General features: G+C 33.9%; 1 protein-coding gene across 3 annotated transcripts in view; it reads right to left on the bottom strand.

The window, feature by feature from the left end:
- Positions 1-3,416: 3,416 nt before the first annotated feature.
- The window catches only part of LOC138328159 (inverted formin-2-like), a 45,744-nt gene continuing 22,092 nt past the window's right edge, over positions 3,417-27,068 (bottom strand). For all 3 annotated transcript variants that reach the window (XM_069274820.1, XM_069274821.1, XM_069274822.1), the window contains exons 3-15: positions 17,775-17,890; positions 15,803-15,962; positions 14,626-14,804; positions 13,655-13,734; positions 11,642-12,693; positions 11,296-11,435; positions 11,008-11,172; positions 10,016-10,273; positions 8,182-8,363; positions 6,716-6,836; positions 5,814-5,978; positions 5,380-5,464; positions 3,417-4,466 (exon numbers count right to left, since the gene is read on the bottom strand). In XM_069274820.1, coding sequence (XP_069130921.1) covers positions 4,024-4,466; positions 5,380-5,464; positions 5,814-5,978; positions 6,716-6,836; positions 8,182-8,363; positions 10,016-10,273; positions 11,008-11,172; positions 11,296-11,435; positions 11,642-12,693; positions 13,655-13,734; positions 14,626-14,804; positions 15,803-15,962; positions 17,775-17,890 — 3,146 coding nt within the window. In that variant the 3' untranslated portion in view covers positions 3,417-4,023. The remainder of the gene's footprint in view (positions 4,467-5,379; positions 5,465-5,813; positions 5,979-6,715; positions 6,837-8,181; positions 8,364-10,015; positions 10,274-11,007; positions 11,173-11,295; positions 11,436-11,641; positions 12,694-13,654; positions 13,735-14,625; positions 14,805-15,802; positions 15,963-17,774; positions 17,891-27,068) is intronic.

Genomic DNA, 27,068 nt, shown 5'->3' with positions numbered 1-27,068 from the left:
TAAAATAAAAATATGAGAATCGGTTGAATTATATATATAATTGAACTCGTTATTCGGTTTTATTTATTCATTTATTTATGTTTTTTTTATTTATTTTAAAATAGAAAATAAATAAATAAAAACATAAATAAATGAATAAATAAAACCGAATAACGAGTTAGCTTCAATTATATATATAATTCAACCGATTCTCATATTTTTATTTTACGGATTAAATTTTGCTTCCATGGTAATGCAAACGAAAATACAATGAATTGCAACACGGCGGAAACAGAGAGGGTTCATTTCTATTGGAATTGCTGCCGGCAACTGAAAGCCACTCCTACCTGCAATTACAAATCCAAGGCGCCATGTGATTGGCCAGTCACTGTTTAAACTTTAAAGTAACTCTTTGATTGGTGTAGCAAGCACTCGCTGCGAAACTTCATTCGCAACGAACCTCTCAGTTTCCCGAGGTACAATTTATTGTATCATACCCGCGAAAATTACCTGGTATGCGTTCTTTGATTGATGACGAAAGAACTGATCAACACATTTTTACCAAGTTCTCATGTACATTTCATTTAATTGGCAATTTTAGCAAATATCTTGAAAAAAGAATACATATACTATTGTAATCTGAGAAATGCCATTTCACATTGAAAACAAATCATGTTCATAGAACTGTACCTAAATCTCATGGACATTTAAAGAGAAATATACTTACTACCAGACTAGTATACACGTTACATGTAAAGTATATGTTGACGAAACCATTTACACATGCTAAAAAATTCTAGCACTTTTTCGGCAATAAAATATTGTATATCATTACAATAAAATTCGGCATATTTAGGTAATAATACAATGTATCGAAAACTTTAGAAATTAAATGAAAATATTCACTGACCGTCTAAGTTATCATAACCTCAACTTACAATATTAAACTGAAAAAGGGCAAATCTACAAATCTCGAATATAAGTCGATTGTAGGAACCAAACACATACAATATAGAAACATATTATCCTTAAATAACAAATAAGATTTCAAACCTTAAACACAATAACTACTGGAAATATTGGTCACTTCACTTTTGAGTTGTTATGTAATCATAGGAAACACTAGACTGTCCACATACATCATAAACATTACAGCCTTCCCCAGATCGCAAGTGTTCATAATGAACCCCAAGGGTGTCAGTTGACCCAACGTCCTGCTGTCCATTCTGTGGGGTCGGGACATTAGTGGTTTTCTTTCTACATTTGTATATCACCAAAGATAATATAAGAATCATGATGGTGAACAGTATACCACACCCTGCTCCGACTAACAGAGAAAGGACATCAAATGTCTCTGGTTCCATAGCGTTTGGACCCTGGCATACCACTTTGTTTCTGGGCAAAGAGTCATTCTTTTCAATTTCAACTTTATTTTCAACTTGTTCTTTATCTGGTTGAGCACACAATAACGGTAGTTTATTGTAACATTTTCTGACAGATGGACTCAGTTTTCCTTCTGTGCTAACCGAAGCTGCTAAACAATCGAATTCAGTTCCATGTGGTGTTTTGTTTCCCCATGTTGGTATTTCTTTGCGAAACACACCAACCCAATATCTTCCGTATCTTCCTAGATATCTTCTGCCATCGATTCCGTTGTAAAACTGCCTTTTTTGGTCACGATGACAAGCAAAACCAGCCGCACTCCAATTCAATGGCCTTCTGTCCTCTGAGAAAAGGTCGTCTCCGCAAAGGTAACTATGTTCCTCACTGCAGTCTCTTGTCTCAAGCGATTCTATACTAAATAAACTTAAAGAAGAAATTATCTTGCAGTTTCCGATTTCATTATGGCTTGGTAAGTCTATGATGTCGTATACACAAAGGCAAAATCGTCTAGGATCGAATACAATCTCATCTGTTCCACAAAACTCATCGCTATGCCCTGGACATGGTGTTGCCCTGCAGTCATCATTTGTGTCTATCCTATATGTATCTAAACACATACAACGTTCAGTCGATAACACAAAACTTGTTCCTTGACATCGTTGGTAACAGTCCACGACGCCCTGACTACTATGACTTGAAGTGATATCTAGAATTTGTATGTTGTAACAACCAAATAATCTTATCCACTTTGTATACTGAATGTGTGCCCCTATCCAGTAGACGTCTTTCCCACTGGAAACACCTCGCACACGGATATCTTCAAGACTTGTGGTATTGATAAATTCCCGTCCTAGTAAATGACATTCAGGATTCCGTATCCCGTCATTCCAAGAAACCCCGGCAGATGACACATTAACAGTAGTCCTAAGGATGGCATTTGCCAACTCAAATGTCAGACATACCACACTCAAAACGACCAGCGTGCGAGCCATTGTGAAGTGAACTATAAATAAGACATTATGAAGCGATCCACTCACATACATATAGTGTATAACTGTGTGTTTTGGTCATCAATCCGGTTTGATGATTCAGTATAGCAAGTAGGTTATAGCAAGTGCTTTAAAGTACTTCTCGGTAATCTGGGTTGTACATATTTATAAAAGGAAAATAAAAGTTAGGGATGAACTACAACGAAACAAACAAAAAAAGAAAGAATGAATGAAAGATATACTAAAGGTAAAGGAAAGTGTAAAATGGGAAAGAAAAAATCAAACAGAGGAGACCTAAAATGACAAATGAAGAAAAAACAAAGTAAGAAGAAAAAGTGAAGAAAAAGATAAAAAAGATGAATTAATTTAAAGAAAATTCTAATCTAATTTTAAAGCAATGTCAACCTACAAAAATGCAACACCCAGTGTAATTATCTACATCCATCATACACTTATGAAAAAAACTAAATTGTACTTCTTGATTTGGATGACAATACCAAAATCTGGTTTGCATCCACCAAAAGGCACACTTTCCAATATTAATAACAATTTTGTTGATACAGTGAATAACAAAACAACAAACAATTACTGAAAATGCTTTTTTTTATTTTGATTGTTTTCATGGTTTATGATACATAAGGCAAGCTGTAGTGATATTACAGTCGTATATGCTTAAAATAACGTAAAGCGAAATATAATATCAAATGTTTCCGTATTCTACAATTGATGAGGAACTGTAGTCATAAATCGGTTAGTAAACTAACTTATTCTCGCGGTGACTTAATTCCCCGTTTTCGCGACCGAAAACATTTTCCCGACGATTTAAAATTCGCGAATTACAGTTGATACGCTTTATTGTAATAGTAGGATTACTTTTTAGTATTTTGTTTTGCGAACTGTAAGCCCCGCAAAATACGCGAAAATAAGTCGAACGCGGAAATAAGTTGGTTAACAGCCATATATACGACATTGTTTACACAGATATCATAATGAGGTTTCTATTGTTCAGTAAGTAAGGCAGTGGTCCTGATGTTCCGATGACTTCGGGTTTCAATATCGTTTACTTATGAAAAAGTAAAATATATTCACGGTTATTTACGGTTAAACGTCATTTCCGAATGAATCTTGGAAAAAACATCATAAATGACCCAGGTTTAAACTTACAATTAACAATCATTAAAAAATTGAGGCGCAAAGAAATTTATACACACATACAGAATTGCAAAACAATGTAAAAGTTTGAAAATGCAGAAGATGTCATTTAAGAAAATATTATACATTTACATTGCACTATTTATAATATAATGTTTTATAGGGATTAATTAGCTAAGCCACGATAGCAGTATTTCAAGCAATTTTATAATATTTGTCGTAAGTTTGCGTATTTTGTTTCAAACAACGTTATATCTAAGATATGAACATTGCTTTACCTTTGCTGCTTTTAAATACACTTTAAACGTAAAAGATACATTTTTCACTTTGAGGACATACATGTAAATATCTTAACATGCATTTGTTAGCAACATGAAATGACTTAAAGTTTAGAAATGAATTCTACGATAATGTCGACGTATCAGCAACTTTTTAAATGTCAATCACAATTCAAATATATTACTTTCAAATAACAAAGACGTCTCTCTGATATAAATCGTGTAATCAGCGTCCGAAATGGCTAACAGTTTGTTTCGGGAAGGTTTTCCTTGTTTTCAATATGTATTTTTTCGTCAACTTTATCAAAGTGCAGAGTTATATCTTCCTCCCTAACCAGGCTTTCTTCTTTATCAGCAGCTGCAGCATGGTCCCCGTTGGTAACTGGTGTTGAGATGCCTTTGGACTGAGATTCAACGACGCCATGTTTTTCGTCATCACACATCACATTTCCATCTAGCGTGGACGTTTTGACGTCACCGTTCATAGCCGGAGTAACTTCAGTAATCTTGACAGAGGTATCTTCACTCGGTGTTGATGAAGTAGGAATGGTGTTGGATTTCTTATCTCGCTTGCTCGGTGAAGATAGTGGAGTCGTTGCTTTACGTAGCTTGTATCCTTTCTTAATGTCATTCAATAGTCTGTCAATTATGCAGCCGTCATCTTGGTCTGGAATGTTTTTCTTGGCTATAAAAAAGAATTGAAATACCATTATTTATGTTTTGTTTTCTTAATAATACAAAATAAAAAAAGAAGAAAAACAAAACAAAAGCACTTTTTAACAAAAAAAAAAAGATTACTTATAATTTTGTATGTATCAATTTAGAAACATCTAATTAGTCAAAACTAAACATTTATTAAAATGATATAACATAAACAAAACATATTTCTACCAAGACTTCAGATAATTTCAAAGAGAAAATAACATTAAGCTCTACGTATGAACGGCAATGAAGAAATTGCTTGATATTACAGCATTTTTGAGGTTGTGGCTACTGATAAAATATTTAGGATAGGCATCACAATTTCAATTAAAAATTCACTTCTTCTCATGTGATATAAATTCAGTATACAGTATAACAGGTCCCATTGCCTTGATAGGATATAATGATGACATTGTGACTTAGATATTTTATTCTTTTAGAACCTTTTCTTTCTGTTTCTATGGTATATATGAGTTCATCCATTATATCTTAATATCAAACAAACTGTCTATTACAGCTATCGTTGAATTTGGGCCACAAACCTATTTGTCAAAGTCTATGTTCGTTTTGTATTACTATATAATAACCGAGAACATGTAAGACAACGTTTTAAAAATAAATGAGACATTTCTATGAAGTTTATCCCTAAGAGGTGTACATCAGGGTTATCTTTTTTTAAAAAGCTATATCAAAATAATGTTTTAATTCGTGAAACTAATATTCTCAAACTATATACTCTATCGCATTGCTCATTTTGATCGTACATCTAAACAACGCCTTATCATTTCTTGTCTCGAAATAAACTGTTATTTGATCTGACGTTTTTTTGCAATTATACTCACTAAAATAGATAAAAGATGAAAGATTCAAACTCTATTTGTTAAAATAACACTTACAATGTTTTGTGTGTGACATCATCTCGGCTTGCTGCTTTTTCCTCCTTTCTGCCTTTTCCTCTTGAATACGTCTTTGTTCATTTTCCTAACAAAAGTCAGTTAGATGGATCCATATAAAACCGAACCACTTTTTTTAAAATTTTTGCTCATACTAACAAAAAAATGCGGCTAGCAAAGGTTACTTAATACTGTTAGAAATATACGTTCAATATACTTTATTTTTCGCAGTCATCTGATATTTAGATTAGCTTTATGAATAATTATGTATGTGTGAAGACTTCAATGTTTTGTCCAAAATCTTTTCAAAGTTGATCACTATGTGTTTTTTCACGATATGCACCTATACGAACTGAAAAGAATGACGTGGATTTTATCGTTGTTTTAATAGATAGAAAAGAAACCGGTAGTATCTAATTTTATTCCGAATCATTTACCTTTTCACATTGTTGGACTTTCTCACAAAATGTCGTCATGGTTGCAACACACTCTTCGATTTTGAAGCTTTGTTCGTTTTCACAAAAATGCTCAGCTAATTTTTTCCCTAGGGATGCGATTCTATCAAGGCCTGCATTCAATTCTTTAATTTCCAATTTGGCATCCTGTTTAAACGAAACGAATGTACATATCATTCAAGGATCAATTCACAACAATGTTTTATGGAAAAAATGTATCATAGTTATCGAAAACAACTGACTACAACTCGAAAAACACTTTAATTCGTCTATTAGAGACCATTTGTATATGAATTTAGGTATCCTTCAATTAATTACGTGAATAAAAACCATGCATATATATATATATATATATACACATCTATATCTTGTTTTCATTAGAAGCGTTCAAGTGATACACGGATTTTGGTTAAAGGCATACAACCTTTTCGAAACGGATTTTGATTTTTAAATTGAGAATGTAAAATAAGAGAGTTTTGTCTAGTCGCAACACATATTAGCTAACGTTAATACTAAACTTATCACCATTTTATGAACGATTAGATTAAAGTATAGTAAATGTTTTTAAGTGGTTCCCGCTGTCATCCACGCGTTAGTTGACTATCATTCGCCAAACGGTAAAACAGTGAAATTAATCTTCAATGTTAATATAGTTTTTAGGCCACCGATATAGATTTTATCAAAATGATATTTCGGAGAGGTATTAGGCCTTTAAGAAGTAAACTATTTAGATTTTCAGATAAAGGTATCTTATGCCATTGAAATCAAGCATAATATCATTTTTTGTTTCAATTTGAAAAAAAATCTAGAAAATAAGGATTTGATTTTTTTATATTATATTTTAATTGATGGTATGTAAAACCAAACATTATACTTTTACTTACACCAACAAACGTTTGGAGCTGGTTTCTGACATCATCAGGACAGGATTTAAGCTGGTTGCCAAAGTTATTGATATTTTTTGAAGTTTGTTTTAATTCTGTTGTCATGGCTTCAGTTGTGTACCTGTAACAACAGTAAACTATTAGTGAACTGTTTTATTGCAGCCTGGTCAATCTGATATTAATGCGCTAAAAAAAGTTCTGGACAATCACAAAATATTTGCTTAAGTCAGGTCCGAGGAGTTCTTCTAACCCTAAACCCTGTTACGTCTTTCTCAATGATTATGGTTCTTTAAAAAGTTTTAAAATGTTAACAACAGTTTGCTGAATAGAACGATGTATTTCAGCTGATATCATTTTCAGCATTACAATGTAAATGCCAAATGAAAGAATAAATCCATTCTCATGTATCGTAATAAAATATGTGAATTTGTCGCTGTTTCTTTAATAATGTAGAAAACCAACGAATTCAGTTAATTGGAACAGAACAAAAAAGTAAACCCACCCCCCCCCCCCTCAAAAAAAAGAGAAAAAAAAGAAGAAAAAAAACCCAATAACAACAACAAGAAAAAACAATGAAACCCCAACAAAAACAAAAAACATGATATTTGTGAGGTTACAAATGACTTATGATTTAACACTTTGTCAAAATTCCATCTACATATGTAATTGAATTGTAAATGCAAGCACATACAATTTCAAATTACTCAACGATTATAAATAGTCTTACTCGACCGAATCGAAAAACATTTTGTGGTTATTGATAAAAATATATATAAAGAAGTATATTTTTGATCACACGGTAAAAATATCCCTGCTGATGCAAGCAGACAATTGCAGTAAGTGAATTTTATCACGATTACGATGACACATAACGATTACTAAGTGTTAATGATAAGAGGATGACATAAACACTTAAAACACTATTCTTGTAACGGTTGGTATTAATAGATTTGTCAGAATTCTACTTCCGTAATCTATTACGTGGATATTTCGAAAATATATCATAACAGAGTGATTGATTTAAAAATGTTTGTATACACATTACATCTTAACTTTTATATAAACACACATTTTATAAACAAACATTTTATAATTAAGTTAACCTGTTTTGATTTATTTATAAAACATCAACGTTATTGAATATAATTGATAACTAAATATAATATGTATACAAACATTTTATAATTAGTTAAATTAAACACGTTCCATGTTTCTTGTGGTTGTTTTTTGTAACTGTTTCTCACAATGAGTGCATTTCAGCAGATTTACATTGTAATCCTAAAGTTGTCAATACATTCGTGTTGAGAACAAAATCTTTATATGGGTTAGCCTGTATCTCGGCCATCGTTTCTGTGAAAATTGGCGACCTGACGCTAGACTAATGTTAATACAACTTATCTTGCCTCCTTCCAATATGTTCTAACATAAAAACTCGCCAAATGAAATATCTCAACATTAAGGTTTACCTTGATGCAGCAGACAGATCTGGCCACATCTCGTCCACAAAGTTGAGGTAGTCTACCTTTTCCTTGAGTGCCTCGCCCACCAGGTAATGTAGTAACGTCACTCGGGGCTTGTTAGCGCGTGTGTCCATCAGTTTGTTTAGGGAGCTAATCTTAAATCCAAGTGCATTACCAGCATAGCCTCCCTAGTGTAAATGAAACAAAACAAAATAAATATGCTCTTTAAGGATGTACTCCTCTGAGAAGTCAAAAATTTCTTGTATTAAACTTTTTTTCTCGTGTAGATTTTTGAAAATAAGAGTTCATACCATAAAAGAAAATGAAAGAAAAAACATATGTAGGTGTGCTCGTTTTTTAGCTATTATCACTCAAAGATACCTAGTTGACAAAATATTGGATTTTATGGGAATTTTGCCGTTTTGACCATATACACAAGAGATTAAGACCATAATTTCCTAATGAGATGTTTGATATGTATGGATGCTTGTAGAATTTATTTCCCTGTAGTCTTCTTTAAAAATATACCAGTTTTGATTAATAAAACTAATATTTTTTCTCAGAATAACAAAATATGCTACCCATACCCCTTAATTTTGAGCTACAAAATACACCATTTTCAGCCAGTTTTGCCTAATTTAACCTTTTATAGAAAAAGTTCTGGTATTAAACTTTTGTCAATATTTTGCATATCAAAAGGAAATGGGTTGTTCTTTCTAAATTAGGCAGAAAAATGGGGGGTCCGTGTGCTTACATTTTTGCCCCATTTGAATATTCGTTATTTTTCAGTATTTTGGAGTAAAAAATAAGTGCTCAAATTACCATTAAATGTATAAATAAAGTGACAAAAGTGTATCATTTCACGCATTAATGCCAAATATTTTAATTACCACGACCTAGTAAAGATTTACAGCAAAAATTAGCTCGATACAGCTAAAAATGCTGGCACAATGATGATTTAGGTAAAAACAATTTCAGTAAAAAAATGTAAAACTGTGGCTCTACTCTAAGCGAAAAAAAACACAATTACAAAATGGCCGCCAAATGGGCCATTTCTTAAAATCCCTGTATAAAAAAATCTACTAAAAATAGAAATGTAATTTTTCAACAAAATTTGCATCTGGCAACTTGCTACAGATATTGATAAATTGTATTTGAAAATCTCATAACCTCTTTGATCTTTGTCGAAACGAGACTTCAACGGGACTGAAACCTCAGAAGAATACATCCTTAACTGACATCACAGAAGGAAAATAAATATTTACTTTTCTTCTTTAATTAACATCTGTATTATTTTCATAACCTTCCATCCTTAAATCTTCACCTGCATTACCCGCAGATATTCCTAAATTAAAAGACAAACATGCCTCTCTATGCTCTTTTTCTTTTCAATCGCATTTCTTCCCATTAGGTCAGAAAGTGATTATTTCTATTATGTAATTAAAAATTTGTATTGTTGATATAACTTCTCCAGGGGCGGGAGTGGAGTGTTGCCTAAATCTATCTAAAGACATTTTAGCCATCTCTTACTCACCTATCCCCGAACTATATTTTATCTTTCTAAAATTTTATGAATGAAACAGTCAATTTTGAATAACATAATCTGAAAAAAAACATGAACGCGTGTATAATCAACAAATAATTAAAGCAAATTAAAACTCAAAGTGACTGGGCTTACTCTCTGAATATTGTCAGCACGCAAGTCTTCTTGTTCTAACCAAAGACAAAACAATTTTGTTATACTATTTTTCATTAATAAAGAATTACAATGGTTGAAGAGTAACAATAATAAAATGTTGCCGTTTAAAAATCTTTTTGTGATACTATTTATTTCACTCACTGCATTAAGGAAGTTGCCAGTGTGTAGGATGAACCTTAAGAAGACTTTGAAGGACTCGTTGTCAAGCACGTGCTCGCAGGCCCGAATGTAGGTCTGAATGTTTGGACGAAGCATGTCGGTGGCCAATTTGAAATCATCTTTCAGCACCATACCCTCAATACGCTGGCGGTACGCAGGCAGTTCAGCCAGAGACAGGTAAAACTTCTCAGCATTGCCCAGTTTTGCTCTGTCGCCATCAAAGGCTTTGATACTGGTTATCTGTAGACATTAAAGAGTTTGAGAGTATAGTTTGATACTGTTTATTGCAATACACTTACAACGAAAGAAACATTCGTTCACAAAGTATGGAATCTTTCATTGCTTCCTTTGTTGCCGTGAAAAAATCTGTCTTGTACAATATCAGAATGGTAATGCTTTAAAGCAACGCACGATGTATTAACATACCCACGAACATTTCATTATATGCAGTATATATTCTTACTTTTATCGGAGATGGGGATATTGAACAAGAGCGATTTCGTAAATGGTTTCATATGTATGAAGGCTCGAGAACAGCCTTATTTGTGATTATGAAGAAATCTGTATTTATTTTTATAACATCTTTAGTAACTGGTATCACATGTATGAAGGCTCAAAAATAGCCTTATTTTTGAGTATGAAGATATCAATATTTATTTTATCACATCTTTAGTAACTGGTATCATATGTATGAAGGCTTGAGTATAGCCTTATTCATATTGCGAAGAAATCTTACTTTCATTTTCACCACACGTTTTTTGTAAAATAATTTTGTAAAATGACACAAAATAACAATAAATGTTTCTTAATTTCTTAATTTCGTATTATGCTATTAATCCCTTCTTTGAACTTGCAATAAAGTCAAAACATTCCTACATAATGCTACCTTTAAACAGCAAAAGGATTTGGCATCAAACAAAGTCTATTTTAGACATCTTTAACTCATGATATCCTAGCAATGAAAAGCTACTTACTTCATCGGTTGTAGGAAGAATCTTCTGTAGTCCTCTCATTCTCTCCTGACCTAACTGTTCAACGTCAGCATCAGCTATCATATGTATTATGTCCTTGTGGCAACATTTAAACTGCTTCAGGAAGATATTCACGTTCATGCTTCTTTGCATTTCCAAAATAAGTACCTAGTGATAATTAAAACAATATATAAATTGGCTGACAACGTTATCCTATCTATACTAAAAATTGTCTTACTGAAAATAAAACCTGGTTGGAACAACAAGTAAAGGGACGTAAGTCGTACGTACTTCTTTTGGAACGTTGACTTTCTTCTGCTCCACAACTTTGGCGGTCTTTGACTTTTGGCAGAAAAGTTGCTCTATTGTTTCGTACTGAACTTTGATGGCATCTTCCATGTCAAGCACTTCTTTCCACACACTGTCATGTCCTAAATACAAATAGAAGGAATTAGGGGTCTGTCGTGTTTCCTAATACATTACAAAGATCAATCAAATGCAGTTGAATTACAGAAGGGATACCAGATATTTCGTAGATAAAGACCATAGTTCTTAATTACTTTCGGTATATAAAAATTAGATTTGAATTTCATTTGGCAATTTATACATCCTACTATGTTTCTGAATGAAAGCTTACCACTGACAGTCTGGGGCGGGACTTTTGTCCAGTTGAACACTTTCATCTTGTGCTTAGGTTTAGGTGTCCATAGCCCTTTCGCTGGTTGTGGATAGGCAGAAAATGTTAAACTGGCAGGGACAGGTCGTATTTTTCCAATTCCTGGGGGTGGAGGAGGTGGTGGCACTCCCCCTGGGGGTGGAGGCGGAGGAGGTACCCCGCCCATACCCGGCATCGGTGGTGGGGGCGGCGGTGGAGGTGCAGCGCCGCCCATTCCTGGCATGGGAGGAGGAGGTGGCGGAGGTGGCGGAACGGCGCCGCCCATTCCAGGCACAGGTGGAGGAGGTGGTGGCGGTGGAGGACAGGTCATTCCTGGCATAGGAGGAGGGGGAGGTGGAGGTGGGGGTGCGGCTCCGCCGATTCCTGGTATTGGCGGGGGTGGAGGAGGTACACATCCGCCTAGAAGTGGAGGGGGTGGGGGAGGAGCAGGTGGCGGTGGTCCTGCTGCGGCCATAATTGAGGAAGGCGCTTCAGTATCCTGTCCTGACGGCGAATGTTGCTCTTTGTTATTGGATAATAAGGCAATTGGTATTTCATTCGTCATGATTTTCTTGATATGTTGCTTTTGCTGATATGATAATTTGGATGGAGTATTACTACCACATAACACACATGGTTCAGGAATGTTCTGTGATGTCAAACCGCTGGACGAAGGAGCAGACATTCCGGCCAGAGGAACAGCCGAAGAGGTCAATGAAGAAACCGTACTGGTCACTACAGATTCCTCAATAATCTCTTTTGTATCAGTGTCATCGGTAGCATCTTTGACAGGAAGTGACGTCTGCATAACTTCGCCAGTAGATGGCGACACCACATTTTTGTCAGTATCACATGTTTGGAGTATTTGACCTTTGACCTGGTCAGTCTGTACACCCGTAGATAAGACAGGAGCTTTCATTATGGAAGGAAACATGGATCCAACTAAAACAGAAAATGACCGTTTACCATCCGCTACCGTGTCCACCAGGATAGCTTTCCGGACCGTCGACTCCACGAAGTTCCATTGTAGGTCACTAAAGCAAGAAGACGTAATAGAAATTGCAATATTAGTTTTCAAATGACGTAATGCAATTTTACAGTATGATCATTCCTGTATATCAGGAAATTGCCTCCTGATTTCATTATTACTAAACTTATCGTAAAAATATAACGCTTGAAAAAAAGAAGATTTCACTAGTTTGAATTTCCCAACCATTGTTAAAACTCGAAGAACAAAAATACCTTTATGGTAAATGTATGCATCACATAATTAGTTAACAAGTACCAGAGATAATTTCTAGAACTTTTCCTTGATTTTCCCCCAAAGATTCCGTGACATAGATAAGGCAGCAATCTGCAGACATTTTCTTTATATTTTGTTAAGTTAGAGTATGATATTCCCTATTTTGTTCTTTTGAGGATATTAAGATGAGTTCTCGCATGTAGAGTGTTGCTAAATATTTGTTCTCCACACAAATATATTTCTTTTTTTCCCTTTTTCCTCGTTGTATATGTTGAGTTTCGTGTTATAAAAACAAAATTTGTATATATTTGCAGGTATACAAGTAGTTATCAATTGATTAACCGCTTTAATATATTGTGGGTTTCAGTTCAATTTCAGTGATGTCCTTCAATAACTTATACTGTAAAATACCTGAAAGGTCATAACTTCTACAGTCAAGGAAAACTGTACACACAAAAATAAAATACTGTAAACCACCCGTCTGACGCGTGTTATTTATTTTGGGGAATTTCTTGATCAAGGTATTTGCGAAAATTTATCCCTGCGAATTGATATTTTCCACCATACCTGCACAATTAAATCAAGAGGTGTCTTATCCGCAAAACTTAATCTCTGCGAAAAAGTTTTGAAACGGTTATCTCGAAATTTGATAGCCGCGAAAGAAAAAAATATTTATATCGGTGAATAAAAATCGAAAATGTAAAAATATACGGGGAAAGCCATCTTTAGAATAAAGGATTCCTGATATTTACCTGATAGGGCTGTTTGGGTCTATCTGCAGTAGTGCCTGCAAAACGTTCATGAATGCATCCGATTGTGGAGTGTTGTAAACCTAGAACAGAAAAAAACTCACATTTATTGACAACAAGGAAACGAGCGATAACTCTGAGTGAGTTTCGTTTTCATATTCATGAAACATGAATGAGAAAAGCAGCTTTTGGTAATGACATGAACATAGGCAATGTGTAATTTATTTTATGCATCTATACACGTTCAAGTAACAACTAAATTTCAATGTTGAATAAATAAGCCCACACTTGCAGGATGACATGGTATTTATCACCATATCATCCTCTTAACAATTACTTTATCAATAACAATATGCTAATACAAAACGATGCATTTAGTATGAAATCTTGGTCTTTTTCCACATAGTATTGGATATTAAAGATGCTCCACCGCTGACAAATGGTATTTTTTCACTATCAAAAATAAGAGCAGACTATTTAGTATTTTTCTTCAGTTACAAAAAATACTTACTTTACACCATTACCACCATTCAAACGTTTGAGCTTCTAGTTTTACTTAAAGTTAAATACATGGAAAATAATTAATTGCATCCCGAAAAAAATCCGTGGCACTAAATCTTAATGGAATGAAGTAATGATTGCACGTGCACCAAAGGCAAAATAAATTTTTTTTTGTGTTTTTTGTGTTAATTAGGCATATATACATACATGATTAAACACCTATTATTGTTCAAATGATGAATATCATTTATGCTCTGTCGGCGTTGGAGCATCTTTAAATAAGGAAACGAAAACAGTTACTTTATGTACAGATTATTTACAACACAATGTCTGATTAAGATATTAAAATAGCACAATACCAAATATTATATCAGGATAACCAGGAAGCAGAAATATGACATACATGACTTTTCAAGATCAAAGGGCTCGTATGATTAAGCCTTATGTCATCGATTGTAATGCGTGTTACCTACTTTCTGAAAGACAGCATTGAACACATCTTTGTGATCATTTAGGTTGACAATTTCCGGATTAAGTTCGGCATACTCATCGTCATCCGATTGTTTCTCCTCGTCGAAAACATCGCACTGTATGATCAAATCATCGTCATCTTCATTACGAAGGTTGTTAATGAGGTCAAGCAAATTTAAACCTGTGGCAACATCAAAATTAAGAAATCGTTAATATGAGTTAATGGTAGTAGGCAATTGAACGGTTAAAAAGGACTATTCAAGTTCTAATGACAAAATATCCTGATGTAATCAGGTTCGTAATTAGCGTAACTATAAGCATGTAGCTCTACGATATTAAACAGCTTGTTTCGTCTAGAGAAGAAAAAATATTTACGAAAGTTTTTTTTCCATGAATGTTCAAATTGTAAATAACATCCATTTACATTTAAATACATTCCGTTTTGAATCAAATAATAATACGAAAAAAATATGACTAAAACATTTAAAGTTATATATGCCGTTGCTGGGCGAAAAGCATGTTAATTTTTTAATCTTCAGTAATCTTTTGAAAATCATCAGGTTTAATGAATTGAGCCGTGGATATCATTCAAATCGCTTTATATGTCTTGTAAGTGTTAGTTACAACGCAGATAGTATGTACTGTAAATTGTTGTTAATATATGCCTTATATATGTTTAGTTGGAGACATTCCTGTAGAAGTCACTTTAAAATTACTAATAACACTGTACGAATGTGAAATGAAATTGTAGACCACAACTTAACTTCATGCTCTGACCATAGGTATTCATTTCGCTTCACCGTAGATGTATATATAATGATTTTTTGCAGTACTGCTAAAAATCATTTTCTACTCTTATTTGTAATTGTAAAATTAAAACAAATGCATTGAAGGTACTGTAATTTTCAAAATGTGAGTAACTTTTGGTGATAAATAACATATCAAAAGCTTATCTTGATTCGTGAGTATGAAAAAATACGGCACATATAACTTCAACGGGGGTCATCTAGAGTTATCTGCTCTTGTTACTGGGTATGGACTTTTACGTCAGAAGTTTGTGAGGAAGCGACAATTTTTATCAAAAACATGAAAAAAATATAATATAAACGATATATAAATCAAGATCTTATTACATGATCAGACATTTTTGCATAGTAAAAACCTCAACAAGACCTCTACCTATGAATTCGTTCCGCACGCTGATTCGATCGTCCAGCGTTTCCGTGGCAACCAGGATACAGTTGATGAATCCCATGATGGTAGTTTTGTATGGGACTAGTTCCGCCATGCGCAGTTCGTTGACAATGAGGCTAAATCTGTATCGTTGTTTCTTCTGTGACTGAAATATAAAAGCCACAGCATTTATAGACATGAAGTTGTAGTATGTATAAATACGAGAGGCTTTGAAGGTGAAAGGTGACAGGACTATTACATGTTAAAACAGTAGTCTTATCTCAGCTATTGACTATTAAGGATCACCCACATACATGTAGCTACATTGGTCTTCACATCCGAATGTGAGTTTTCCTGAAAACCGAATAGACCACAATAAAGGTCCATAAGAGTACCAGATTTGTGTGTACACGTGCCTTTCGTTTGGCCTAGTCTACGTCTTGGCATCACGCAATATTTCGCTTCATTGAGAAACGAATTTCAAATTTAGAATAAACATTTTTTTCACGCTTTTTCAAATTGTCAAAATCTCCTTAAAATGAATATTGTTTTCTACCCATTATTCAAACATATTTTTTTATAATCGATTTTTATCTGAACCCTTCTCTATGTATATGTATTGCATGCCGCAGCATATACATTCATTATTCATCGTACCATCTCTCGTAGATCCTTCCTAATGTTATTTTCCTCCAATTGAGCCTTTATGAAACTTTTTACTAATGCATCTCATCTATCATCACTCGTTCTAAAACACCAGTATTATTCTAAGTATAAATCATATAGCGCCCCAAACACTTCGGCTTTAACCGAAATCTCCAGAGTACTGTCGTTTTTGCTGTAACAGTCAGGACATTTACTCTTACTTATGCTGCCGTTGCCGACAGACTCTGTTTGTGGTGCCGGCGGTAGAACATATTCTCCCCGGGAGACCTTCGGTAAAGCATTACTCTATAAAACCTGACAATGGCAAATGTCTTAAACAGCAAGCATGGCTGACCGCGGTGTTAAAAGTATCCGGGCACCTTTCAGTTGCCACATTCATCTGTCTGTCTGTTCCTGAAAGGCATTGTGGAATCCAGCCTCATGTTCAGCAGTGATCTAACCCATAACAATCACCAGTACGCTAAATTCCACATGTGTCAAAACCTAATGATAATCAAATACTTCCTGTCTGACTTGATTGTTCTTTTATACAAAATAACTTAATAATGTCAAATGACAATTGTTCAGCGATATGGTAATACCATAATCTTGATCGATTTTTCTTTTGCTGATAAAGGGGAAATCAATCAGTTTTCAATTGAAAAAAAAATCTTTCCATAGTTTAAAGCAGCATTTTATGAATTTCAGCAAACCTAACAGTCTTACTCTAATATGATATCCAACCAGACACAATGACTAAATACCTAGAAGTTATTGATAAAGGTGAAACTGCATGAACACAAAGAATGTCAGACAAACAGTTGTTTAGTATTAAATTAATTAAAAATTATTATCCTTGGAATCTAAGCCAAGTTGTGAATTCTTTGAAAACTGTCTTTTTTTAAGTAAGTCATGTTTTAAGTTTTTCTTTACATATATATATTTTTTCATTGTTTTATATTTACTGGCAGCTTCCAATGAAACAAAACAACTATCAACTACATCAAAAACACTCCATCACTTTTTCCTGGTAGGCTTTGTTATCGGGAATAGTTGGAAATTATCTAATAGCAATGGGTTTTTTTCTCTGTGAAATTAATTCGCCATAGTATTTCCCAATCAAAAAAATCGTAACAAACAATTACTATTATATCTTCTCGTTTAAGCAGTCTTGTTGATAACGCTATGTTTGCTACGTCAGTCAGAGAGCGTAATATCAATCGTCCGGTTGAACGAGACTACGTAATTGAGTAATAAAAATTGTTTCTAAAAAGCAATGACAAATACAGAATAAGATTTATTTGCGATGTCCAGTGTTATAATGGCTTTATACCTTGTAGGACTCCAGAGCGTCCATGGCCAACACATAGCCTTCTGACGAGTAGACACACAGCGCGGACAGCAGTTCGAACACCTGTTTCTTTACCATCACGTTGTTCGTGTCCAGTGCTGGAACGAAATGATCAGTATAGTTTAAGAATGTTGTTATTGGTATTTAGTCAAATATGTCATATTATATATGCATATAATAGAAATAACAAAAAGTGTGTAGCCAGTCGGAATCGAACCCAGGAACAAGACTTTTAAGTCCACAACTATACCAACTGAGCTAAAAAATATTTCCTCTATCGCGAATCTAGTAGGCGACCGTATCATTTATGTACACCAGTTACAACTACATTACGACTACATTAGACATTGATCTATCAAATCTGATTTGGATTCAAATGATATAAATCGAAATTCTTCTCCACCAGTAAAAGACAGTTTCAGCTTATTAAACCTCTTGGAGTCTGATATTTTGTTCGTACATTTTGATATGCAGATTAGCATGAAAATAAAAGACGAGGACATTCGAATAACCCATTTCCTGTAGCTTCAACATAAAGGATGAAGATGAATTATGTTGAAATTATAGACGGAAGCCAATCAATACAGAGTAGTAATGGTGCTTGGGAACATATCACTCTATACATCAGCGTCATCTTTGTCTATTTTAAGAGCATCTGGACCCAACTTCCAACATATTACAATTAATTGCAGTGTCACGCGTTTCCGCCGTCATAGAATGTAATTTGCTGAAACAGTTACTACCTACAATTATTTTATATCAATCTGTGCTTTAAGAGTCTTATATAACAGTATCCACTCCCTCTCATATCCTGTATAAAGAAAATCAATCCGATATATCACTTGTCACGATGGTAATAGTATACAATTTTTTTATCCATGAAACTGCCAATATTAAAGTTTGAAATCCTTAGTTCCCAACGAAAAACCGCCAACCAGGATAACGTTACTTTCCGCGTCAGTTGTGAATTTGGAACCTAGAGGTGGAGAGTATACAGTAGATTATCAGATAACCAGGCATTCAGTTGACCTTTGACTTTTAGCAGATTTATAAGTCAAACACAATTTCTCAGAAATCTGGAGAGTTAAAGCATATAATAAATAGATAAGTGCTTCAAACTCGTGAGTCAAATTTGATTTTTGAGAGTGAAAAACAGACTCCCATGAGTCTACTGGATGCCGTGAGACAACAAAGCTTCCTGATCCAACTTGGGCAGCTGGACAGATTAAACAAAGGGAGGTTTTTGCTCCGCCTAAAAATAGATATTTCTTTAATATGTTTCATATCCGAGTCATAATGAAAACCTTATGGAACTATACATGAAATAGAGGAAGATTGTAAATGACACATGATGCAAGACTGTCGTTTATTGATCTCCCCAGAAACACGCACATGGTGATGATGTATCAAGTTTCAATTATAACCGCCATTGTATACAATTCATTACCGAGACTTGTTCCCCCGTAGGATTAGCCTCTGTCTATATTGGTTTGAGCACACAAACAGGAAGAGATATCTTTACCATAGGGATTCATGAACATGTCCTTACAACCTAGCATCTCCGTTACGTAGGCCTTTGTCTCCGCCATAGCGACATTCCTCAGTGTTAAAGGTTATATAAGTCATAATTTTCTCGAAACAATATGAGCTTTTGATATTTTATTCACCACCAAAAATTACCAACATTTTCAGAATTTCAATACTTACAATGCATAGGTGTACAAATAAGAGCTGAAGAACAGTACTGTCAAAAATCATTATAGTTCAGACCATGAAACCACGTTGTGGTCTTAAATTTCTTTTCACGTGTCCATTATTACAATGCATAAAAACAAGAGTTTTACAATGTGTAAATTCTGCGTTGTAACAAATGTTTATAAGGCGTCATATATGTTTGTTTATCCATCTGAATGATCTTCATTGCTTAATTCATCAAACCCTATTATTTTCAATAGATTACGAAAGAAAAAATAACATGTCAAGTTTTCGCTCAGATTTGGCATATACAGCTCAATATTTATTTTTCTCCAACATTGAAAACTATATCTACATAAATATTACATTACAAGTTTACCAAAATTAAGAAGAAAAAGAAAAAAAAAACCCGAAAATTCCTGAAAAATATTTCATAAATGCATACACTATGCTGCAATAAGGACGTTAAAATATTTTTTTACTTTTGTTTCAGATATGTTATTTGAAATTAACGAAAACGATAATAACTCTAGCAAAATGAAATACCTCACTATAAAATAAAGGGTTAACAAACAAAAAGATTTGTTTGTAGGGTTTCTGGAGAAAATATGTTGGTTTGTTCCTTTTGTGATTGGGCGTGACATCTTATGATTAGCAAAGACCATTTAGGGCTTTCTTCCGTGTATGCAATGCGTTGTGTATTGTTCTTGCTTGTGCGTTGCGTCTCCTTACAATACCGGTATTCATTGAGAATAGAGCTCAAAAAGAGCAACCGTTCACTGCTAACGGTAAATCTAGATCAAATCACATTGTTGGATGAACAGGAGATGGTAATAGCGGAACATGTCTACAAGACTTTCAAGAAAACCATACCATCTATTGCTTCAATTTTATCAATATTCCATATATAACTAACGGATTTTTTGGATTCTTCAAAATCTTCGTATTTGTATATGTTGCAATCCCTCATATGTTGTTTCGGCTTTTACACTTTTTGATAAAAGTGGAAAGTGGTTGAAATGACAAACAAACTCTTTTATATATTATTATCTGTTAAGGCTATTAGACTTATCCACATGCGACATTCCTCGCCATTCTACCTTGTAAAAGATAGGACAAGTGTGACTATAAAAATGAAGTATTAATTTCAAGAATACAATACAATAGGGATTCTAATCAGTGACCCTATACCTATCAACTCAGTTTCCCGTTTATGTTATTGTACCAGTTCTCCTGTCAAATTATCCAATTTCCCCACCCATGTGAGACAGGTGTGATGCTATAAGTTTGGGAGGGTTTGTCATCAATCGAGGACGGATTACTATTGAGTTAAGGTCACAATCGTGAGCTGGCGGTAACAAACAAATGGATTAACGACATCACAAATATAGCGCAAAAGGTCATACGTATACATTCAATTGACGGTGCTGTGCTACCTAGTACATGTAGTTTAATTCCAAACTCGATTCCGCTCCATCTGTTAACATTGTAATCTATTTTAGAAATAGTTAGACCAATGCCATATGTCTGGCTGAAACCTCGCGAAAAACTATACATATGTATACTCTCGCCTTAACAAAAAATAGGATTGAAAATGTTTACACAGACCAAGGGCGTTATACAAGGTCGAAGGATGTTGAAAGGAAGCTATTGAATCTGACTCTTTTGAACCAGAGACTTTTTTTTAGGTGACTCAATTTCATTTATATATGGTTAGTTATTAATTAATTTGTGTTTAGAAGTATGAGACATTTTGATATTTTTCCAATGTAACACACCCGAAAGACTGAATTTATAGTGCTATCTCACTGAAACTTACTGCTGAAGACACACAGAACAAAATGCCCCGATCGGCCACAAAATGATGAGAAATAGATATCATTAATGACAGAGAGAAACATTAACCAGAAAATGATTCAGTTCAAAGCAAGATGCTTTGCAGACGAAATATGCTGAATAAGTACTTTCTTTTTTCCATCAAGCAATAGTATCACAAATCAAGTGACTGGTATAAAAAAATTAGAAGACGCAAAGAAAAAAAGCCATGACTGTCTCAGCGAATGGTAAAATACAATTCAATATTTCGACATTACAATCGAGTTACAGAACGAGCCGATTTACAAGAGACCAAACTAGACGATCCTATATTTGCTATGAAACACGTCGCATCTGAGAAGGATACACCAGTCGTCTCGTTTAAACATGAAGAGATGTGATAATGATCTTCTATTATACTACCATGTACAGTAAATACCTGCCTTAGCGACCGCCTCGTTAGATCATCAGCTGAACAAGATCACTTTGCTGGGGTCCCACATAACAAATTTTAACCCAGTTTTACATGTTTACTTTTTTCTTTGTCCCTTGCGATGTTTTGTAGACAGGTTTGACAGTATTGAAGTGATATTGATGATAATAATGGCAGTTTCCTTTGTATAATATTAAATGACTCTAAGTCATCTATTGTTCTTTTTCTGTATAAACTGCTACTGAACACAAACCACAGAACCTATCATTGAAGCCCCTATGTATTAATACCAAGTAAACAAAAACCATGTTAAAGGGACAACTTCAATTATTCAAGTTAAATAATATCTATGATTAGTTGTTGTATATTTTGTTTAACGGCCTACTGAACTCACACCCAGGATCATTTAAGAACGACCTCCACTGTTTGCAATATGTTGCGTGTGTGAATGTATGTATGATTTTGGGAGGCTGCGGTATATTCGTCTTGTTATCAATGTAATATAGATATTGTATTACTGATATATATCACAGCTTTTCACTGATATTTGTAATACCAAATACATAATAGTAAAATACATAAAGTATAAAATAATTGACGGATGGCGAAACCATTGAGAAGAACAACAAAATGCTCGAGTTAGTATATAAAATGAATATATAAAATAAATTGTCCCTTTAAAATAAATAAAGAAAAAATAAATAAATAAATAAAAAGATAACAATAAATGAATTTGTTTACTGATGTATTCGGTACCTTTTGCAAACCTTTGGTAACATCGACGATTTATAAGACACTCCAATCCAAGTGATGAATTCATGACAGTCCGGATACACATCACACATTCCAGCATCAGTACCAAATTCGCAAATCTCCCTGGGTAACGACCCAGGTCACTCAGACATTCAAAAAGTAGCTCCAAACCATCATGCTGCAGAAACTCTTCCATTGATTTGTTTTCTGATTGTTTCAAAACTTTTCTCAATTTGCAGAAATTGATAACTGACGGATTTTTCAATAAATAGACACATGGTTTCTTTGTCATGTGAAGAGCTCGAAACGTTGTTGCCAAGGAAACATCTGACCTTGATCTTTGACGTATAAATTTTCGAGGACTTACATCCGGTTCTTCGATTTCAATTTCTACGTCTGACAGAGACATTTTCTTTTCTATTTTCGTGAATCAATTTCTCCTCTTCAACACGTTAAATCCGTATTTAAATAGTATGTTTATTCAGTATTCTTCACAAATTACTCACAACTATATTCATATTTCATATTCCGAATTCGTGATGGATCGAAAGTACGATTATTAGCCGTACTGCAGAACAGCTGACAATGAGTTCCGAAATTTCGTTACATAGAGAAATCCAATGTCGCCCGGGAGACTGAAATCATCGGAATGACATACCAATTCCTATAGGAAAATTATAGTGTCGGAACCAAGTAGTCCGCGTTATCTATGTGGGTCATTCATCCGTACTGGAAAGCCTCCCCTAGGCCTCCACATATATATCAGAATGGCGAGGAAAACATCTCTAGTTCCGGTATCGTGTGTGAAACCGCCAGTAAAGCACTACATCCGTGAATATGTTTGAATTATTAAAGAGATGCCTAATTCCTCTCTGTCTTCGGCGCTGGCCGCTTTATAGCACAGGTCGGGAGTGTATACACGGTAAGGTCTGTTCATAAGATAAACTTACTACCAGTATCACATGTTGGGAAAGCGTACGTGGTAAGGTATATTTTTAGGAGAATCTATTTTTGATGCGAACGACCTTTTTATATACGTTGTAAGGTTTGCTTCATGAAAAAACTATATAGACTATTTATTTCCTCTTTCTGTGTCTGAATCAGCTACAAATGTAGTATATGCCATAGGTTGGGAATGAACGCATGGTAAGAACTAATTTCAAGAAAAGCCATAAATTTTCCCTTAATATCTGTAAAGTGTTGCTTGTTTGTTGTATTTGTTTTACATCCTATTAACAGCCATTGTTATTGTATGACTAGTTATTTCGAAGGATAATTGATGACTGTCGACCGATCAAGAATATCTGTTGGCTGATTGATTTAATAAACAACACATCAACAGTATTTAAGGACGGCTTCCCGTGTATGTGGTGTGTTGTGTTTGTAAAGTGATTGCGTGTTTTGGGAGGCTGCGGTATATTTATATGTCATCAACCTTTTTAAATGTGAAATCCACGACCATCTTTATAGTGCAACTCCTCTGTAGTATGACACCGAATACACCAAACAACACAACCCATCCGGTCACAGTATACTATGCAACCACTTAAGATTCAGGTGGATATCTTACATAATACTTCAGTTTTAAGTTATGTCAGGCATGGCACTACTCAATGGCATCAATGTAACGATGGGTTCATACAAATGCATCAACCAGAATTCTCCTGTCTGTATCCTTGAAAACATTAGTTTGTTTGTATTGTCTACACACTGGAATAGTCTCCGTGACGTTAACAACAGCTGTCACATTTCGATACTATCTTGAATAATTAAAACGCCAAATGCTCTTTTCACCCATAACAATCCCCATTAGCAAGTTGCTTCTGAAGCCAGCCCGCATATGGTGTAACAGATATGTTTCGGTATGATGAGTCGTTACTTGGTATATTTACATTGAAATAATATTGTGCATTTGTATTTTCATATAGTTATTACTTTCACTTGGAGAGCATTCGTTCGAACCTACAAGATCAATTAAAGTAGGTCATATACATATATTCCATATATTAACCTCACAAGCTTGCCATGTCGCCTGTTTGATTCCGGTGGTGTCATATACCCATCAAGATAACTTCAGAACCAACGGCATTATAAACAACTTGCCGATAAAAACATGTCATGACCTATTTAACGTCGTTAATTGAAATCTAAATTTAACCCAGGCAACAAGTAGGCGGCGTTACAAGTTACTCGCGGAAGTGTTCGTCAGTATCAAAATACCAAAATAATAATCCAGTCGTATGATTCAAAACTTTTAAAACATATGTAAGCATTACATGGACAAAATTGCAATACCATTTACATGTATATCCTCATTATTTGATTGATGGATATCTACACACAAAAAGTCTACAACAATCTACATGTTTTTCGCGCTTTTTTGGATTAATTCATCATTTGACAAAAGTTGAAGTCGAATATATATTAGCATTATGTTAAGACATTATAAAACTATAAGCATAGCCAGTTCATGTGTAATAGTATTGCCCCATTAATGCGACTTAAAAGCATTGTCAATCTGTCGATTTCTGTTTGTTTTTAATTTATTATTGTTGGTATCTAGAATTCCATTATGGTGGAAATACGTTTTCAATCATAATAGAAGAACATCAAAAGTTTAGACTACTAGCATATTTTTCATGTTTTGATATATATTCTTACTTATATCATATACATGTATTCAATTTGGTTGGACTAGCTTGCTTAAATTTTGAGAAGAATCAGACTCTATAAAACACTGTGCCACATGGTTTTATCTGCGAAGCTAAACCGCCAAAGTTCATTATTTTGAAAATATTAATAATAATTCTTAATTTCTGGGACAACATATACTGGGTTACCCAGATATTTCTTCGGGAAAAATTCGTTCAATTGTTTAGTAACTGCACTATTTCAATGAATATTCAGAAAATAATAATGTGAAAATGACAAACACTGTACTTATCAAGCCTCGTTGATAACAATGACGATACTATTGTTTTACGTTATGCAAAATTGTTTTGTTCTCGTTTAAATAATACCCTATGCTCGTTTTTTTCAAAATGTTACACTTATGTTTTTCATATTTTGAACCAGATTTTTCTGTCCAACCGAAAATTGCACGAACTCCTTTTTTGAAGGTATGGATTTTGACTCGTAGGCAAACTGAGATCAAATGAAATTGATATCTTTATTAAGCATTAAATAACAAAATAAATTGGTGATCATTATTATACAAGTTCCATAGATTGATAAATCATTCAATATTGAGAGTATATAGTTCAAAGCCAGCCACATCAGTCTATTTGCACGTTTGATAAATTTCAATGTATGAAAACAAATATTACTAATAACAAGTTGTATAAAGGTAGATATTTACACGCATGTATTACTCGTTCGAACTGATATTGTTTCGCTTTGGTTAACTGTATAAAACCATGACATATATGTGTGAAACTGATATTGACATTTTTAAGAGTTAATGCAGTATTAGAAAGGTATACAACCATGATAATATGTGCAATATTTTTTTTTTTTTTTTTTTTTTTGCAAATTTGATAGTTCATTACGTCTGATATGAGGTCATTTAAGATCATTTGTGTTTATATTTGATTGTTCATAGTTATGAAATATTTCCTGTGAATCATTATCGTTTCATATTTTATTTTTGTATTATTTGATTCTGCGTGACATTCACATTTTAACAGTTAATGCAGTATTAGACAGGTTACGTATATTGGTAATGACCTCTGATATATTAAGTCTTAATTTGATGTTTGATATACAAATGATTCTTGAAAGCGATTAACAAAAATCCAAGTATTTAAAATCAAATGTCCATCGCATATTATAAAAGAATATAGGAGCACTTCCAAGGCAGAAACAAGAAAGACTGATTTTTTTGTAAATTGGATATCTTTAAAGCCAAAAATAGCACTGTAAGAGCTAAAAATTTACCAAAGTATAATTTAGTTGAAATTGGATAGAAATTTAGCAGTGCTAATATTTTCAAGTCCACATAAGAAGGGAGATAATCGCCACGAACTTATTGCGTCGGAATACAACTCCAGAGTGGCGTATAGGCACTGATATTTAGGAGAGTAAACAGTTTTATACTAAAACACGAAGTTCCCTGTATCAATTGTTGTTATAATTTTTAACTTTCATGATTTTTATGGTGCTCAAACAAATAACATTTATGTTTCTATTTCAACAACATGCAAGGAATACATGTAATAAGTATATCACTCAAAATTGACAAGTGAAACCTTTTTAGTGTCTACCTATGACATAAGATTCTCGAATTATATGAAGAAATGTCTTATACTTATCAAAGTATTAAGATTTTATTATGCAAACGAACTTGCAGTACGTGTACTTAAATGGCTATGGTATTATTGTTTACCATACCATTGAGCACCTGCTTATCTACACTTGACATGTTCTTGTGTAAACATGTAGTTCCATCAATCAGGTAGGCGGGAGCTTAAACAAATATAATGATTATTGAAAGGGGCGTGAAGTAGATAGATTCGCGATATGATGGTTTACCATTGATTGACTTTGACTGGAGTAATTTAATATGACATTTTTAAAAATAT

The sequence above is a fragment of the Argopecten irradians genome, chromosome 7 (genome assembly GCF_041381155.1).
Source record: "Argopecten irradians isolate NY chromosome 7, Ai_NY, whole genome shotgun sequence".
In the NCBI taxonomy this organism is placed as follows: domain Eukaryota; kingdom Metazoa; phylum Mollusca; class Bivalvia; order Pectinida; family Pectinidae; genus Argopecten; species Argopecten irradians.
Note: the sequence above shows the minus strand (reverse complement) of the source record. Positions and strands in the feature narration are given on the sequence as shown.